The sequence below is a fragment of the Toxotes jaculatrix genome, chromosome 12 (assembly GCF_017976425.1).
Source record: "Toxotes jaculatrix isolate fToxJac2 chromosome 12, fToxJac2.pri, whole genome shotgun sequence".
In the NCBI taxonomy this organism is placed as follows: domain Eukaryota; kingdom Metazoa; phylum Chordata; class Actinopteri; family Toxotidae; genus Toxotes; species Toxotes jaculatrix.
Genome location: NC_054405.1, coordinates 23549986 through 23568643, shown reverse-complemented (window position 1 = coordinate 23568643; position 18658 = coordinate 23549986). Strand labels below are relative to the sequence as shown.

The 18658-nt window shown below is 41.6% G+C and overlaps 1 protein-coding gene across 3 annotated transcripts in view; it reads left to right on the top strand.

Annotated features, from left to right (window-relative positions):
* doc2b (double C2-like domains, beta) overlaps window positions 1–18219 on the top strand; it is an 88694-nt gene extending 70475 nt beyond the window's left edge. For 2 of the 3 annotated variants that reach the window (XM_041052156.1, XM_041052155.1), the window contains 5 exons: window positions 766–892; window positions 8645–8802; window positions 12024–12105; window positions 13313–13409; window positions 13764–18219. In XM_041052156.1, the coding sequence (XP_040908090.1) occupies window positions 766–892; window positions 8645–8802; window positions 12024–12105; window positions 13313–13409; window positions 13764–13897 (598 nt within the window). In that variant the 3' untranslated portion in view covers window positions 13898–18219. The remainder of the gene's footprint in view (window positions 1–765; window positions 893–8644; window positions 8803–12023; window positions 12106–13312; window positions 13410–13763) is intronic. The other variant, XM_041052158.1, reaches the window with a different exon arrangement.
* The last annotated feature ends 439 nt before the right edge of the window (window positions 18220–18658 follow it).

The following is an 18658-nucleotide window of genomic DNA, read 5'->3' as shown; positions in this document are numbered from 1 at the left end:
TGTCCTCGGTGGTTTTGAATTGAGAGCCGCCTTTCAGTTCACCATCAATCATTATCTCTTTTTTTCCAGCAGTTATACTGTGTGATATAACGAATCTTCTTTTTCACCGACCGAAGAATACGCTGGTAAACATACACTAATGTTTACAAAGGACGTCGTCATGCATCGAGAAGAGGACGTGTGTTTACGTGTTGGGTGGAAACAGTAAATAGGCACATAATACAAATCAGTAAACAGGCTGAATGTACTGTAACATGCACCACAGCACAATTCAATTCCAGCTGCACTAATTGAGTAAATAAGATGAGCGCAGCCAGATACTGTATGTCCGAGCTGAGGCCGTGATTTGGTTTTACATTGTTTTGACGTGAGCAGGAACACTGTCATTTCTCTCTACACTTCCTCTCGTCGAGGGTTTCTCCTCTCCGTTTAGTGTCTTTGACTCTTTTGATCAGTGCATGGCTGAATGCTTCCTAAAGCTTAATTATCCCATCATTTTCTGTCACACTCATTGAGGCCGACAAAAGTCCTATGAACTGCTTCTCTGCAGAGCAGCTAGGGTTTTATTTCAGTGCTCTGAGACCAGTGGCCTTAGAGAGGAGCAGCGGGAGTAGCTCTGTGGTGAGGGTGAAGATTCTGGTGAGGACTGAATCCCTGTGATGGAGGATGATGGGCTACAGGTAGAAAATGACTGGCTTTACGGTTTTAACCCGAGCCTCACCTCATTCACGTCCACCTCCGCCCACTCTGTTCTTCTCCTCTCAGGATTTCAGTGTGTGATGAGGACAAATTCCGCCACAACGAGTTCATCGGGGAAACGCGAATCCCTCTCAAGAAGCTGAAGCCCAACCAAATCAAAAACTTCAACAACTGCCTGGAGAAACAGTTACCTGTAAGTCCACTGCTACAGTCACAGATTTGTGTTTTTTTTATTTGTTGTAAATATGATTCTGTGTTTTTTTGTTTTGTTTTTGAATTGAGGTTATAAAAGCTTTATAGTGTTTTAGCTACACATTCCCCTCTCTACTATACGTTACAGTATATTCATCACTATACACTGTAAATATAAGTTAGTCCAGTATATATAGTACCACACAGTACTATATTAGACTTTCCTCCGTTATATACTTTAATTATACTATACTATACCATTATACCACTTAAAATACACTGATTATAATTTCAGGCTAATATAATTGCTAATGAGTACTATTATTCTGTACTGTAGCTCATTTTCTAAAAATATCTAACCTCTGTGTCGGCTGATTAATCTAATTAAGGTCTGCTGAGTGTCTAGATTTATATTAAATGTTAAACTGAAAAACAATCAGGAAATCAGTGGAAAGAAACACTGAACCGTACTGAACTTATTCTATATACTATATACTATATATGCATTTTATATAAATCACATTTGAGATTAACATTGTTAAATTATTATTATTATTATTGTTGTTGTTGTTGTTGTTGTGTTAATAATAATAATAATAATAATAATATTATGCCTTATACTGTTCAATAGTTGTGATCCAACAAACAATAACCAGTAGAATTTTACCTTGTTGAGAGCTGAAGGAGAAGTTAACTCTGCACACAAGAGATAAAAGCTTAGTTCTTGATGCTGTGTCATAACAAGGCACAGTATGGCTTTTTCCATATAGAAGGCTGCAGGTTGGTAATTGCAAGAGGAAACAACAGTATCCATAAGGATTTAATTTAAACCACATGACAGATTAGAGCATGGGATTTTGAACCCATGAGTGGGGCGCAGGAGTGGATTATGTGTTTTGAGAGCATGGGAGTGGAGTAGAGTGTCGTTGAACTGTGATTGAATATCCTTTTCAAAGTGCCTACACAGTTAATAATAATAATACACTGTAATTGTGGACCATCCATATTTGGAGCATAGAGCACTGCCTTGTGTTTGAAGAGACAAATTCCTGTTGCTCTTCTCATATGCTTTGTTCTCTATGTGGGAGTGTGAAATTAGCGTCCAAAAATACAAAATATGCTTGTGCAAAAACTGGTAGCAAACAGCCACGGTGCATTCGCCATTCTAAGGCCCTGATCTGGTTAAGGTTTATTTAATGTAAGTACATGCTATGCTTTCAAAATGACCATATTTCAAATGTGTATGGTGGTTATCGTTTTACATGCAGTGATTACAGAGTAACAGTGCCAGCAGAAATCACAGTCACAGTCTTGATTTTTTTTATATATACATAAAAAAAAAAATCCTAACTAGTGGGTAAAGCAGTTTGAAATGTGCAACATTGCGTCTCGAAGCCTCTGACATATGACTCAGTATGAAGTATTTTTACATTTTAATTTTCATAGTATTTTCACGCCACGAAAATCTCATCCTGACAGTGGATCAACTGATGTTTTTGGCTGAATATTTGCCTTCACAACGACTACATGTGAAAATGATTTAGATGATAGAAGCTTGAACCTGCTTGAAGACACTGCCTGCAGCTTTTCAACAGGTACCTACAGCAAAGAGTAGATTCAGTTACTCTACACACAGTGTACATACTCTTTCATTCTTATATAGCTATAGCTTCATTGTAGTCAGAATAAAACTGGAGGAAGGTTTCATTAGAGCTCGTTGCTCAGACCATTGCAGCATGCGGTGGCGGTGGCAGCAGTAGAGCACATGTTTGTGTCGAACTCAATCGCTGTTTGTTCAGAGGGTGTGTGTGTTCTGTTTCAGTTTGGTTGTTTTGTTATTGTGGACCACCCTGTCATATGTCATATCACCCTAGCAAGGGAGAGTATAAAGCACAGCCTGGCCATTTTCACGCTATGACCGGTTACAGAGAGCTCAAGGCAGGAAACTTTCTGCTCTGCTTGCTCTTGAAGCAGCGGATGAGGAGTTCTGTCTGAGCACAGGATGTTGTTTTGCTGTGCTGTGGAGAATGGAGCACCGAGCATTTAAACATCTCATCCAGCAGCTAGCAGTACCTGTCTTATTGATGGCTTTGGCCTGACAGTGGAGCATTTTGACTGGCTTGTTCAGCTCATAAACAAGTCAGCCGGCCCGGCGAACCTGTGGATTGCACCTGTCACAGGCTGAAATATAGTAAAAAGAAGCCTGAAAATATTTCTGCCAAGTTTATGATATTTTTAATCAATTTATTTTCTCGTCATTAAATCACCCAAATCACTGTGAACATGATTCACTGTGAAGCTAGAGCACACAGGAAGCCCATGAATGTGCGGTAAACGTACACATGAAGGGACCAAACAGAAACGGGCTCAGGAACAGTCGAGATAAAACGTTCAGTGTCACTATAGATAGTTACCACCATGAATATGAAGGGTCTACACATGCTGACATAAAGGCTTTTGAATGACAGAGGAACTGTTTGTATGTTGTGATAATCCCAAAGTGCCTGGGCAGCTGTGTCCCTGCTAACACTGTGACCACTCGCCCATTTCTATCTAATGGATGTGTCTGCCAGCCTCGACTCTGGATCTGCCCCCAGCGCTGGAACCAGAGGACGGAAACAGGGCCTGAACAGCGTAAAGCCAGCAGCCTTATCTGGCAATGAATCTTGGCTCAGTGTCTCTGTGCAACACATTTCTCTATTCCCACAGCTCAGTTGGACAATGAAAGGTTTAACTGTAAAAGATGACCACAAATGTGTTTCTCACCCTGTTGCCATTTCGGAAAATGTCAGTTTTAATTCTTGTTTTTTGGATAGCACTTCGTCTCAGTACAAAGTGCAAAAGGCAGTGATTAAAAGTTGTTCGATTTCCCAGCACCAGCAGTGACACTGCTATTGTGCTGAATAGTTCAGGACAGCCCACAGAAAAGGTCACGGTGGTGGGCGGATGGGTGATGATGTTGGTCAGTGCGTCCTTCCAAAACTGCAGAAAGGTCCAAAGAAACATATGTTGACAAGTAATGAAACTGTGAATATAATGGATGTTTATGACCCCCGGCAGATACCTAATGATAATGATGACCCCCTGAGCCCCTTGTTTTGCATCACCATCAGATCAAAATCTTTTCTTGAGTAGGCCACGCCTGTGCACGGAGACCTGGGTCCATCAAAGACGGATGGGAAGCCAGTAAGAGATCAAACTGTACAAGCAGCCAGTATAAAGCTATTTGCACTTGTACTGGGTCACCTGGGTCAGTTACAAGCTGTAAACACAACATAAACACATTATTACTTTATAAAGTTTTACTGGAACCTCACCATTAGATACCACTAAATCCTACACACTGGTCCTTTCACTCTCCTCTTCCTCTCCTCATATGTTTATGGTTTCTACTAACTCTTGAGGGAAATACCTGAGAATGAACCAAAATAAGTAAAGTTGTGGGCCTGAAAAACAGAAGAATGAGTTGAAAGACGCTGTAAATCGTCACAGAGATGCAGGGTGATAGTTGTCTGTAGGTTTGTCACTGCGAGCGAGCCCTGTCACATACCAGCAGTCATGTGATCGATTGCGACAGTTGTGGGGTTGTTTGCATACTGGATGTTGCCTGCGCCGTGAGTCAGATATGATCAGTTGACAATGACAATTCGTAGGATCCGAAAAAGTTTTCAGGAGCTTTAAATGCACAGATACTAAACCAAGCTTCTCTAAAAAATGTTTTTGCTCCATCTGATGTGTGTGTATTTTGGGCTGTAACTTAACTTAAACTAAACTTAAAACTTAGACTTTTATTCTTGTTTTATTTGAAAATAAGATGGCGGGCCTGCAGCAATATTTTTTCAGGGAGACAAGAATTCTTTGTTAAGCCCCTGAGCATCAGGTTCTCTTATCTGATTTTACCTCCTCTGTTATCAGCACTACTTTTTCTATCCTCTCTGTACGGGATATGTTTGTGAGTGAATGCCAGTGCCCTGTAAGCCGCGGCCTTGCATCAGCACAATAGCCAGCGCCCCACTGTTCTCTGAAAGGTGTTGATCTGAGGGATCCTACCAGGACATTGGCAGGAGATGCATTTTGGCCCAGCTTCCTGTTACCAATATTTACTGCCTCATATCCTGAACTACCCAGGTATTGTTTCAAAGAGGTTTAGTCATGACATGTGACACAGGAGAAGACCTGTGCTCCTCCAAGCATGTCAGGATTTTGTATTTTGTGCTGTTGGGTTTTAGGAGGGAGCAAAGACAGAGGCACTTGTGGCTCTAAATTTTCCATTTTGAACTGTAAGTTTAAAAATTGCAAATGACGACTGGCTCGGCAACACAAACCAGGCAATGGAAAACTCCCCTTTATCCTGGGATTTTACAAGTCCTTGTTCCTGGTAATATCTCTGTCTCCCTGGTAACCCCTGAGGGGGCTGAGTAATACCTGGAACCCAGTCAATACACTTGGAATATTATTGTGTTGGAGTTGCTACCTCTGCTACCACTGCTTTGTTGTCAGTCTGTGGAGTTCAGAAAACAATGGCAGGCAGGCAGGCAGGCAGAGAGAGTGATGTATATCTCACTCAATTATTTAGCACTGCAGCTACATTCATTCAGAATGATGTTCAGAGAGCAACATCAGAGGTGTCCGGTTATACTGTGCGTTAAATTCAATTAATGGACATCCTCTAGCCGATCTTAATTGAGTTTTCCCCCCAGGCAATGGTACAATTAGCTGGAAAATGTTAAGCAAACACTACTGCGCAGGAGTGCGTTTGCTTATGTAAGTTGATTTTATGTTTGAGCAGATTGATGGAAATAGGAAAAGGAGACTCATGGAAGCAGGGAAAGAAAGCAGACCTCAGTCTGTGAAGAGCCGTGCAGTTGCAGACAATTTGTGTGTTTACATCCATGATTAATGATGTTACACGGAAATCATTTGAGTCTCAGTCCTGAATGCCTCTCTGGCTGGTATATGTTGTTTATATGGCAGCATAAAAAAAAACATCTGCTGTTAGGGAAGGGAGGCTATCCAGGTTAAATGGATGGTTTGTGAGTGTGAGATAGAAAAGAAGACACCGAGCGCTGTAAAGATGTCTGCACTTGTCAGGTACGCCGACCTTGATACCATCCAGGCAGCCTGAGGTGTGTACTTCCTTCCTCACTCACTTTCTGTCTTGATACTCTCGTATTCCTGTCAGCCTCTTGGTTTGTCACAGACTTCCCAAAGCGCATCTTGTTAGAGGAGAGACAGAGACAACAGTGGGTTGTCCTAAACTCGGATAAACAGCAGTGGAGGAGACGGGACTAAATGGATTTGACAGTAAACCGAGGCGGCATCTGAAACATGCTGGCATGCCAGATGAAATGGAAGGCGAGTCCACAAGTCCAGTGAGACGTCTTGCAAAAGTCATCTGTGATTCATGTAGAGAGAGTCGGTTCCCTGGAGATATCTGATTAGTATCCTGCTGTGGACACTGCTGGACAGACTGTTGAGCACTGTCTCCCACACACAGCACAAGACTGTGTTGGAGACAGAAGTCTGTGTCTGCAGAGGCTTTTCAAAGCCTGTTTTTCTTCTTCATTTCATTGTTCTCATATTGTTTCTGAATGTTGTACACCAAATCACACTTCTTCATTCATGTGCGTGTGCATGGGTAACCTGTGTTAATAAGCTACAAACAGAAGATTTTTTTTGGCACAACTAGACTAAAAGAGTTGTTTCTTTAAAAACCAAAGCAGATGCATTTTTTCTTTCTGGTTTGTACAAGTTGTCATGAGATTTTGTGAGTTCCTACAAAACCTTTTCTCAAAACCTTTTCTTGAGGGGAATATCAGGCTCTTTAGCTACTAAATGCTCCTTTATATTCACCAGTTAATTCACATCCGGTACCCACTTCCTTTAATATGTCCATGAATGCAGATCACTATCACGCATTGCCTGCGCTCTGTCTCTATTTCCCTCTTCCCACTGGATATTGTGTGTCCTCATGCAACAAATGACGTGGATAAGTGTCGGAAATGTCTTAATAAATCACATTTGGAAAACCCAAAGCTAAACCAGACCCAGGGCTTGGAGGTGAACTCCACTGATTTTAAACATCAAACGTTTTTTTTTTACAGACCTTAGGGAGGACTACAGCATGTGAACAAAGTTGTATAAAGCCTTCTGTCACACGAGTCGGTCACTTGTAGCTGAAGAGTACTGAAGTTCGAAAATGGAAAACAAGAAGTCATGTATTTTAACATTGCAAATGTACATTTCACTGAAGAAACACACTAATTTAACCTACTTTTTCTGGAACTATTTGTCTCTTAAGTCTAACTTTATAGCTTAGCTCCACTGTGAAGTAATTTGCAGTTTGTCATAAATGAGACAGAGAGGCAGAATGAGACAGAAAAGCATCCATATGCATTTGCTCTGCTCTTATACCGTATATGTGGTTAAAAATAAGTGCTGAAGTAAGGGAAAGCCCGGCGCATATTCACGCAATCAGCAGCTGCGGGAGTGTTGCTGGTAAATTGCATTTCTAAGTCACTGGGCATAGCAGTGCAAAAAAAAAAAAAAAAAAAACTCAGATAGCTCTTAAGGGGCCTGGGCTGCATTTCAGTAAAAAGTCATAATGCTCAAGCATGTATTTTTCTCTTTGGAGAGCTCTCCAGAGGGCTGGAAGAATGCGGGAAAAAAAAAAAGAAAATCACACTGATAAGAGTATGATGAACGTCTGGCAAAGCAGGGGTCTAGCTTCACCAATAAGCAAGTACCGACTCAGCTGATGGACTGATGCTTGACCAATTGGTTGGTTTTAGTTGCACCCTATCTTCTTTTGATAGTCAGCGTTCCCTCTGTCTAGTGGACCTGTTGCCATGGCCAGGACGTGGTGACAGGGTTGTTTAGTTTCTCTGTGATACTGTGTGTGAGAAAAGGTTTAGCTTTGCCACCATTTTTCAGGCATCATATTGTGTTTTCTCACGGTGCTTTTAGTGAATTTATCAGGTCTTCAGTCTTATCTCGGTCTAACTGGACGTACATGTGTGTCATCTGTGGACTGAGGAAACTGGTTAGGGTGTTAGTAGCAGGTAGAGGTTAACTGGCATGACGGACACAGATGCAGAAGCACATCAGGGAGGCTGACGGCTTCAGATCATAGTCTCCTTTTGGTGTTAAATTGAGCCTGGGCTCAATACATGACGTTTGATACTGAATCATCCAAATTTGTCAGGACCCGAACGTCTGGTTCTCAGGCTGAAGCTGTGCTCATCAACGAGAAGGCGAGATGTGGTGTTTGAGACAGCCACACTCTTGGCACACAGGTCATGTGTTAAGTCAGATGTTTATCTTGTCTCTAACGAACATGGCAAATTAATTTTGATGAGGCTATTAACTCACCATCTACAACGGAGATGGCGTCAATCAGCCAATCAGTGTTTGGCTGATTTTCAAGACACAGAACTGTCAGGAAGGAAAGTGCTGTAGCTGCTACAGACTTTTAATGATACTGACTCACTTTCATAAAATACTTGACAGGACCAAAAAAAAAAAAAGCACTGGGATCTAAAATAAAATGAATTAAATTCGTTGCTGACATAGTGAGAACATTTCCAAGTAATGATTCTCTTGTCAGCATGGATTAATAGCATTTTGGAAATTAAAGCTTTGGTTATCTCCCAGTGATGAGAAACGTCATGAAAATGATTCTTGTGTGGGCATGAGGCAAAGCCCGGCTGGCAGTGTTTGTTACAAGAGCTGGTTATTATTTTTATCACTGCAGGTCAACAAGACAGAGGACAAGTCTCTGGAGGAACGAGGACGCATCATGATCTCTCTGAAGTACAACACCCAGAAGTCTTGCCTGGTGGTGGGCATCATACGCTGTGCTCACCTGGCCGCCATGGACGCCAACGGCTTCTCCGACCCCTACGTCAAAACGTCAGTACTGCGTGCAAACACTTACATATACACAGTTTATTATAACCAGGGGAGGGGCCCGGGGGGGTGGAATATGATTGGGCACCTCCTACTCTCCCCCTCCCAGAGTCAGAAGGTGATGGGTAGTTGGTTTATTAATATCATATACACAGAGGTACACTTTACATATTTACTTTCAATTTCACACATCACCAACTGAGTTGACCTTTATTTTGGTCTTTAAGGTTGAAAAATCAAACTAAATTTGTTGTGGAAACTTTTGCAGCATCCACAACCAATGTCATGGATTCACTGTCATTAACAAAAGTGTGGGTTAAAAGCAAGATCTGACCTTATGATTGCATTAGAGGAAAGTTCAGGGGGTCACCAGCATCATTACAAACCAGCCCCGGGGTTTCATGAATACTGAAACCGCATTTTCACGGCAAATTGACTTTTCGTTGTCTTGTAGATCTTATTGTCGAGGAAAGTACAAGACAGACTCGTCGTCCTTAAACCTACAAAAACACAGACCTGATATAAGTGTTTGTAACTTTAAGGAAGCACCTGTGAATCCATCATTCACAAACATGGGCTGACTTCACATAAAGCAACCGGTCCATTGATCACTGCCTGTTCCTCTCAGCACACATTTCTCCCCAAAACACCGGATGGCCATCATAATAATGCTATTTTTAGAGGATGTACAACGCACTGTAGAAGTGCTGAAATGGATTATCTGGCAGTGCTGATGTTAGAGGTAAACTAACTGTGATTATCTGCAGCATGAAAGACACACAGCACAAGAGGCCATCCGCAGGGCTGCAATTTGAAGGAGAGTCCTATTTATCACACCTGAACATTTCCCAAGTCTTTCATCTGGCTCAGCAATGAAAGTGCAATTAATTTCCGACTCTGCTGTGCACACCTCGAGAACAAAAGCTCAACTCGTTTCTGAGGAGAGGGGCTGGCAACAATTTTCCAACAGTTTGAGGTTGAGAAAATCTCCCTGAAGCTTGAAGGACACACAGGCAGATAACAGATTTACTGACTGCCTCATGTGAGAGGGAATAAAGGAAATGTATGCTCTGTCAGATCGACATGATTGGCTTCTCCTCTTTCACCAGCCGATGTCCAGCGAGACTCTGTCTGATCCATCGAGTCACAGCTGTCGCCTGCGCCGAAAAATGTTTTGCTCTGTGTGTGTGTGTTGGTATTGTTGGGGACATCCTTAAAGTGCATGTGCAGTATGAATGAAGAGTTCAGACACACACTAGTAGACGGGGTGGTGGATTACATCATGAAAAATTAAAATGAAATGAGTGTTAATGTCAGTGGTGAGTGCATTTCATCAGGCTTAGAGGTAAACATATTTTTAAAGAATGAGTATTCAGTGTCACTGCACAGCTGATGAACAAAAGCTTTTAATAATGGCAGTACTGCAAACCTGCGATAATTCACACAGTGAAATAAGATTTGAAACCATTGTTTTGCACGGTAGCACTGTTTACATCCTGACTCTCACTCTTAGCTTGTTTTGCCCCGGGGTCAGTTGTCCCATTACGTGACAGCAATTAGGTTCGCTGCAATATCCTCATCAACAACAATTTCAGCCCCCACTCCCCCTGGGGTAAGTTTGTGAGCAATAACCCATTTAGGCTCTCTTTAAGTCTCCGTGTTACCTTGGGAAATTGAAGTCTGTGTGGGTCTGGTGAGCATAGTAAGAGGAAAGAGGGATGTGACGAGCTACTGTAATTGCTTGCTGGATTGAAATATACCACATCAGAACGAGCGTTATTGCCTAAAACAGTTTTTTTGCCAAATGAACAGAGGTACTAAACAACATCCAGAATGCAGGATTTGATATAAGCACACCCTGCCTTTTGCATCATTTATGAAGGCAAAACAGAAACAAAAGTCCGGCCTCCACGTGCACATTCACACACACACACTGGCTGTGCATTCACGAGCACATATGCCTGCACCCAGAGCAACAGTGGCACTAACAATCTGTTTTCACCACTGACTCACAGACTGCAGTGAAGGCGAATTGAAACAAATAAGTAACCACAATGGTACGTGCTCTGGGAACACCAGCAGCGCCTCAACAAATCAAAACAGTGTCAAACATCATTTGTACTGCATATTTCGCAGCGTAAGCTCAATTTATTGAGTGTATCTAACCAAAGTTAATCCGGTCTAATGCAACGGCCCTGCAATAAATTGTTAAACCCACAAAGGTGATACTGTTCAGCTTTTGTTAAAACTGTTTTAGAGAGATATTGATTCAGCTCTTACTGTTGAATTGCTTTGCATTATACTGAGTTTTCCACTATTTTGTCAGTTCTACTCACACATGTATGAATCAGCGTAGACTAAATATTTGAAATGCTTTTCAGTATAAAGTAATACAGGTCTACATTCCAACTGCACTGTAGGTTACAGCCTCCAAAATGACTGAAACTGTTTAAGTAAAAACTGAACGTTATCGCCATGGTGTGAGTGTGATTTATTTTATTAAACATTAGTTTTGACCATGTGTGCCTAATAAACTGGCAGCTGAGTTTAGTGAGACTTCACAAATTATAAAATGAAAGCCAATAACAGGAAGGAGCTCACAAACAGGTTAACTTTGTACAGATAATACAATTCTACCAAAACAAATCCATAAAACTTCATATTGACAAGACTTAGGTTTTATACTGTGAATGCTGGAGATCTGCAGGATCGACTGACATTGGAAGCGTCTTATTGTTTTGAGGGAAGGAGTCTTCACCTCTGTAATCCCATCAAAAAGACAATTTTGTTGTTAAACTAAGTATTGGACTTCAGTCTTGATAGAGAAGTGTTTTCAGAGGTGACGACATGAAAACAAATGTCTTTAATAAAAGCACAGGTGGAGTCTACAGAAAGTAGTAATGCAATGTGGTGTGTGTAATGAAATGCAGCTGTGTGGCTGAATGTAGGGCAGTACCACAGCACCCTCTGGAGGACAGAACAATATAACAGCTGAGAGATGAGCAGTGTGTGAAGCTTTTACATTGTACAGCTGATGAGGGTTTCAGATAAATCACTTAATCACTTAAAACACATCAACATCGTGTTTTATACAAAGATGTGTTGGTAGAGTATTTTCTCCCTGCTGTCCCATCCACAGAACTGGGAGGCGGAAGAAGATGCGAGATCAGTACTAAAGTGTAATGAGTCTTCCTCCCTTTCTTCCCTGCTCTGCTCCACTCCAGGTACCTGAAGCCTGACGAGAACAAAAAGTCAAAGCACAAGACTGCTGTGAAGAAGAAGACACTCAATCCTGAATTCAACGAGGTATAAACACAGATCTCGCTCTAACCTCCCTCTATGTTTTTTCTTGTTTTCCTTTTACCTAAGTTGATGCTTTTGTGTGCTGAGAAATGTTTTCGTCATTTCTTTAAAGGCCCTGAAGACATAATTTCTTAATCCAGCTTTTACTATTAGTGACGTGGTCTCATGTAAACATATATTTCTGCCAACAGTTTTTGTCCTTCTGTGTTTTTCGACTGATTTGTACTGAGCTGTAAGTTTTGTAAATGCTGTTGAAATCAGAAATGTATTTCCAGCGTTCCCGAGGACCCGTCCATGTTTTGCAGAGGGACGCAAAACATGATTTCCAGGCTGAAGAGGCCCCTCAGTGCTTCGTGGCACAGGGTAGCTTGGCTCAGAAGTATCCGCCTGTATACGAGTGGACGGGACTGGCCAAACACTCACGCAGGCCAGCGGCTTGACATTTCCTCTGACATTTTTTGCGCCCATATTCCTCCGTCACCTCTTGGCCTTTGTGTCAGAGACAAGCAATGGGGTCTTCCTCCATATCGAGGCATTGATTTCATTAAGGTGGAGCAGCAAAACCTTGATTGAACCACAGATTGAAATGCAGAATAAACGCTCTCGGTACAAATTGATAGCAGGAAAAAAATGCTTGTTTCATTTAGTGGACAGTGTACTTTATTGATTATGCTGTCAGTCTGTTAAAGTGCCCTAGAATATACGTCACGTTTTATTTCCTCCTTGTTCCAATCGAGACACTTCTGGCACTTGTCGTACACTGAATGACTCGCTGAATGAGGGTCCTGCACTAATAGGACTGGCTGAATGTTCGACCATGAGGCGAATGACTCCCTGAGTGGGAGAAAAGGCAGCTACTGCACCGACATTAACCCGCATATTATTTTAGGCGCTGGCAAAAAAATTAAAACTCAATGAGGCGCTCAGAATTGTGAGAATCAATTTTGCCAGAAAATAAAACAAATGTCAGCTGCATTCAGGTTTGTAATGATAATTATGCAAAACCCAGCACTGTGCAGAACAGTGTTTTTTTGTGAAGGTGGTGAAGCAGACTCGACTCTGATTCAACATGTTCAAGACCTTTACACCTACAAGGGTTTTATCCTTTGTGTTAATCTGAAAAGATGATGTGTAATTGTAATCGTACGTGATCATACTGGAAAGAGGAAGTAAGAGGAGCTCTTATTTTCTGCTCTTCTGTTCTCTGTAGGAGTTCTGTTACGACATAAAATATGCAGACCTCACCAAAAAGACCTTGGAGGTGACCGTGTGGGACTACGACATCGGAAAGTCTAACGATTTCATAGGTAAGCGCAGGTGGGCCATGCCGGGCCAGCTCTGCTTTCATCAGAGACAGATATGGTGTTCAGGTAGCTTGACTTCGTTCGCGGCTAATCATGGAAACAGCACTTGACACAACAATCTCACCTAAAGGGCCCTTTCCTAGCTGTTCTGGAGCTTTCAGTCATTATATGATGGAGTCCTGAAGGTGTACATTCTCACTCATTTTTTTCTGAGCACTTTTCAAACTGCTTGCCCATGCTGCCTTAAAAGTGAAGAGTGAAAGTTGCACCTCCAGACATTTTAATGATGTTCTGTCTCCTACACGTTGTGCTAAGAACCCTGCACATGAATCGTGCTGTCTTTGTGTCTTCTTTCAGGTGGCGTATCTCTGGGTATCAATGCAAACGGAGAGAGGCTCAAACACTGGTTTGACTGCCTCAAAAACAAGGACAAGAAAATCGAGCGCTGGCACACGTTGACCAATGAATTACCTGGTTCTTTAAATGACTGAAAACCCGCGTCCTGTCGTCCAACCTGTCGGCCCCCTTGTCCCTCCCTGGCTGCACCTGATAGGACTCCTCCTTTCATTGTCCTGACTCCTCCACTCGGCTCTTCTTCTCTGGATTTCTCCTCACGTTGGCCACAGCGACCTGTGACACCTCTCTTTGGGAATATATTTCCTCTCAACAGGGCTCAGCAAAAAAAAAAGAATATCCAAAACCTTATGCTTGTATTCAACAACACTTTCACATATCTGATAGGATTTGCATGGCCGCTCATTTAAGAGAAATTCAATCAATCAGAGTGGTTGTAATGTTGAATTTTCAAGCTTCGTAAGTCTGATTTCTTGGATGATCAGTTAAGATAAAAGCAGCAAATGCTTTCTATTCAATTAGATCTTTTATAGCAGCTAAATAATTTACCAGTGATTCACCAGTCCCCAGAACAGCACAAACAAAGCCTTCATACTGTCATGTTGGTGGCTGTGAAGTCAAACAGAACTGTAGGGGACAGAGAATCCAACAAAGGATGTAGCAAAAATTTCATGCTGTTGGATTTTGCAGAAAGGTTTAGTGGAATAGCTCTTATCCTCTCAAGTAAATCTCCCATTTTCAGTCTGCTTGACACTAATATTTAGTGTTGTAGAGGAGCAGCTGAATAAATTAACCAGCCACGCGTTTGAGGACGTTGCACTTTGATACGATTGTAAAGCTGTTGGGTAATGCGGGTCATGCTGTCGTTCACCCTCACCCTCAAGAAGTTTGTTTTTTAGAAATCTGGAGCATTTAACCTTTAGTTTCAGTCATTTGGCCAGGTGAGAACCATGTCATAGGAACCCAGAACCTCCTCAAAATACTGAGCAAATTAAGGCCTCAGAGTGCTTCAAACAAGCGAGCAGCATCTGTCATTGACCTCATATGAATTTTATGTTAAAGTAAAAAAGACTTTCGGCTGCAGACAGAAGTATGATTCTCGTCCACTGAGAGTGAAGGTAATAATGATGTTATAGCATCCAAATCAAACCAAATGTAAACATAGCAACGTCAGATCAACAGTTTCCGAAGGCACTGACAAATTAACTCACACTGCCGACAGGAGTATCAGACTGTACCAGACTGAATGTACTGTATGTATTTTTCCATTTAATTAGCAGGAATTGTTGGTCTGATCTAAAAGCAGAAGTGTTAAATCTTATTCAGAATAGTCCCACTGAAAAGAGAAACGTCTGCCGTCACAGCTTCCTCCTGGTTGCATCCCACTACCTCCCCGGGCCATCTCCGAGAACTGTGTCTTTACTGTTTTTTTTGTAGCCTTGACACCATGAATCATATAAATGGGTATAACTAATCTCTCCTCACAGGCATTTCACCCATTGACAGCACCAACAAAACACTAGACAGATGTATCATGCGTAATCAGGCATGAGACCTCGCCTTGAGCAATGGTCCCATTGAGCAGAAAGTTTGCAGTGAAAATGGCTTTGTAAGATGCGATTGTTAAACTTGCAAAAGAAAACACAGCTCAGGCTGACCAATCACACGATCTCCATGTAGCATCTCCATAGCTGCCGAAGCCCCAAAATATGGTTTTCTCTACAGTGTCTAGAGTCTCTGTCGCCGTGCCATAACCCCTTCACACAGCATCATAAATCCACCTTTACATGATACAACTTCAGCGTTTTGTTTGAAGTATACTGAGGCCTGCAGTCCTCTTTCAATCTAACTGCAGTGCAGTTTGTTGGGAGGGTGCCAATAACCAGACTAACAACACAAAACAACCCCAAAATGCAAGGCTTTATGGGTACAAGGAGACAAATGTTGGTTGAAAGGCATAAGTTCTGCTAGACTGACTCATCTGTAAGCTGGCAGGGTGACAGGTTACCGCAAATTACTGTCCAATAAGCCGACGGCTTAGACAGCGGTTTAAACTGTCAACAAAACAAACCAATGCAAAAATCAACTTTACCTAAACTATTTCCTCACCTCTACGTACAGCAAGTATTTATGACATTACAAACACCGGTTCCCTGTGTGTCTCTGTATAGACAAACCAATATTCTAGGTGTCAAGGCGCCACCTATGCTTGGATTACTCACTGATCTTTTTCAGTGTGTACCACTAATATATAGAGCTGCCGAGCTGGTTTTGTGGTAACCGTGATCTCAAGGTTCCAAGTGTTTCGTCCATTCAGTCGTTTGCAGACTACAAAATGCTGGTTTCTTATTTACAGCAAAAAAAAAAAAAGGAATGGCTAGAGATGCATTTTGAAATTCAGATTCAGTTGGGAGAAGAATCAAGCGAGCACGGCATTGTTTTCAATCAGCTGATTGTCTATCATCAAAAGTGATTTTCGCAGATGTCTTAAGATTGAGTGCTCGAAAGAACAGCAGGACTTTGAGGGCAAGATGAAACTTCTTTCAAACGGCCGTGCAGGGTGTTAGCAGAGTGCCACCGAGTCAAACCATAAAAGAACAGCATAATAGTGTGATAGCTGCTGTGAGTCGTGTGTGTTTATTCAGGTGCTGAAGAGGGTTATGGATGTAAAAGCAGATCTCGTATGCGCCTGATGATTCTGATGATCTGTGGATAATTTCAGCACAGAGGTGGAAACGTTCGCAGTCACTGTGCACGGCAATCACACAGCCTTGCCTCAGTGTGTTTGGAAGGTGGAGAGCCTACTTGATGGAGGCCGGCAGTAATCAACAACAGAATGAAGTTCAGTGGGTGACCCGCCTGGTGAAAATCACTTGTCGAACCACAATGCCACAGGATTGGGCAGCTCTCTGATGTGTGCGCGGCTTATTGTTTACACTACAGAAAATGAGTTTCCACAAAAACTCGCTGGTGGCATTTTCAGCTGTGATGTGGATGAAAATGTACCTGCTGTATGTCAAAAGGGCAAAATTTTAAAAGCGGAAAGTTTACGTAAAATAAAATACACACACACACACACAAAAAAAAGGAAAAAACTAACAATAACAGCATGTATTGTTTACAACAGCCTATTCTTGCTGACGTCCGAGTTTGCTGCTGAAAGGGCAAACACACCCTTGCTAAAGTCACTGCGATTGTTCAGTCATGCAATGCAAGCTTTGCTACGATGGGCCGAGGTGAGAAAGGCAGAATTTTTAATGTACTTGCTGTGTACGTATCCTGTTACTCTGTTGCTGGTTTTTGATTTTATTTATTTATATCTATTTTTTTTTATTGTAAGCAGCTCCACTATAAATGTATGGAACAGAATGTACATGTTTAACCCCTTCTATTCCGCAGTAAATCCTCTGAGAATGTGCACCTTAGTGCTCTGTGTTGTTGATATTGTTCACATGTCAAATCTCTGTAAAATGTTCTGTAATTGGACACACACATCTGGGAATAGAGCTGGTTTAAACTCACAAGGGGCTATGTCACTCAAGTCACATACTAAAGATAACTAAACATTTTATCTGATTCCTTCTAACCTGTTTGTTTTTTTTTTTCTTTTAATATTTTATGTTTAGGTTTATTACCCTAAGGCCCTGTGCAGTCCAGAAACAGGACTGAAGACTCTTAACCTGAGTTGCCCTCATGGACCAGTAGGCTGGGATGCATGCCATGTATTTTGTGCGATTTTATGAGTTCGATTCCGCAGCATAACCTTTTCTGCATGACCCCCGCACCCGCCTTTCTGGTAAATTTCCACCGTGCACTGACTGGCAACACAGAAACGCCGTGCAAAAGGTCCTCACGTAACGTTCAGGATTCCTGTCAGGCTTGCAGTTCAGCTAACAGCTTTTTGTCATTACTTCACGACACTGTAAGTGATAGGCCAGGCGTGTTTGTTTTAAGGATCATGTTGACTCTGTCAGATCACATCATTTAAACTCACTAATTACAGCTGGTGGATAATCACAAACAGCCCTGATCTCCATTTGTTCAGTTATTTAACCTTCCTAACTCATAGATTTATTATTGACGTAGTGTTATTTGAGCTGTTACGTTCCCATTCACACTACATCCCATTGATTTTGAATTTGATTTTGATAAATGATATCACGCCTTCAGAGCTGGGTAATGAAATGTTTAATGCATCTGATCAGGCCTCACGTCTCAGTTTTCCTTAAGTGTTAACAGCCTCTTCAGCCACATTGATTTGTAAGGCACAAACCGGCTGTGAAACCTTGTTGGCATCTTAATATACTGCTTGACACAACAGTGATCCCTCTCTCTCTCTCTGATGAATATGTAATGAATACAACCAACATGTGATTTTGATTTTGTAATATGTCTGCCTTTGTATGCAAGCTCAATATTATAAAAAAAAAAACAAATCTGCATGCATATGTTCTTGGTTTTGTCATGAGATGACTTTGCCTAATGTTTGATACTGTTTTCTGTATAAATAAAAAACAAAATACACGACTGTGGATGCTCTAAGATTATGCTATAAGTCAGTCTTTCTTCTGGACAACATTTTGTACCTTTGAACACTATCGCATTGCCTGTTTGGCTGCTGTATTGACTATCTGGAAGCGTGACTTGATGTGAATTAAAATCTCTCCTTTGTTGTTTTGTTTCCTTTTTAACACTCAGGCACTTGTTTGCATTATTCTGGTTTGTTGAATGTATGACTGTAAATGATTGTCCCAAATTATATTTTAGTCCTATGCCAAATGAACAGGTGATCGTGCCTCGTCTTATTTCTGTTTCTGTGTTTTTGCACCACACGCTTTTCACACAGTGACTTGTTACAATGACTGTAAACCTAAGAAAACATGCAACTAGACAAAACA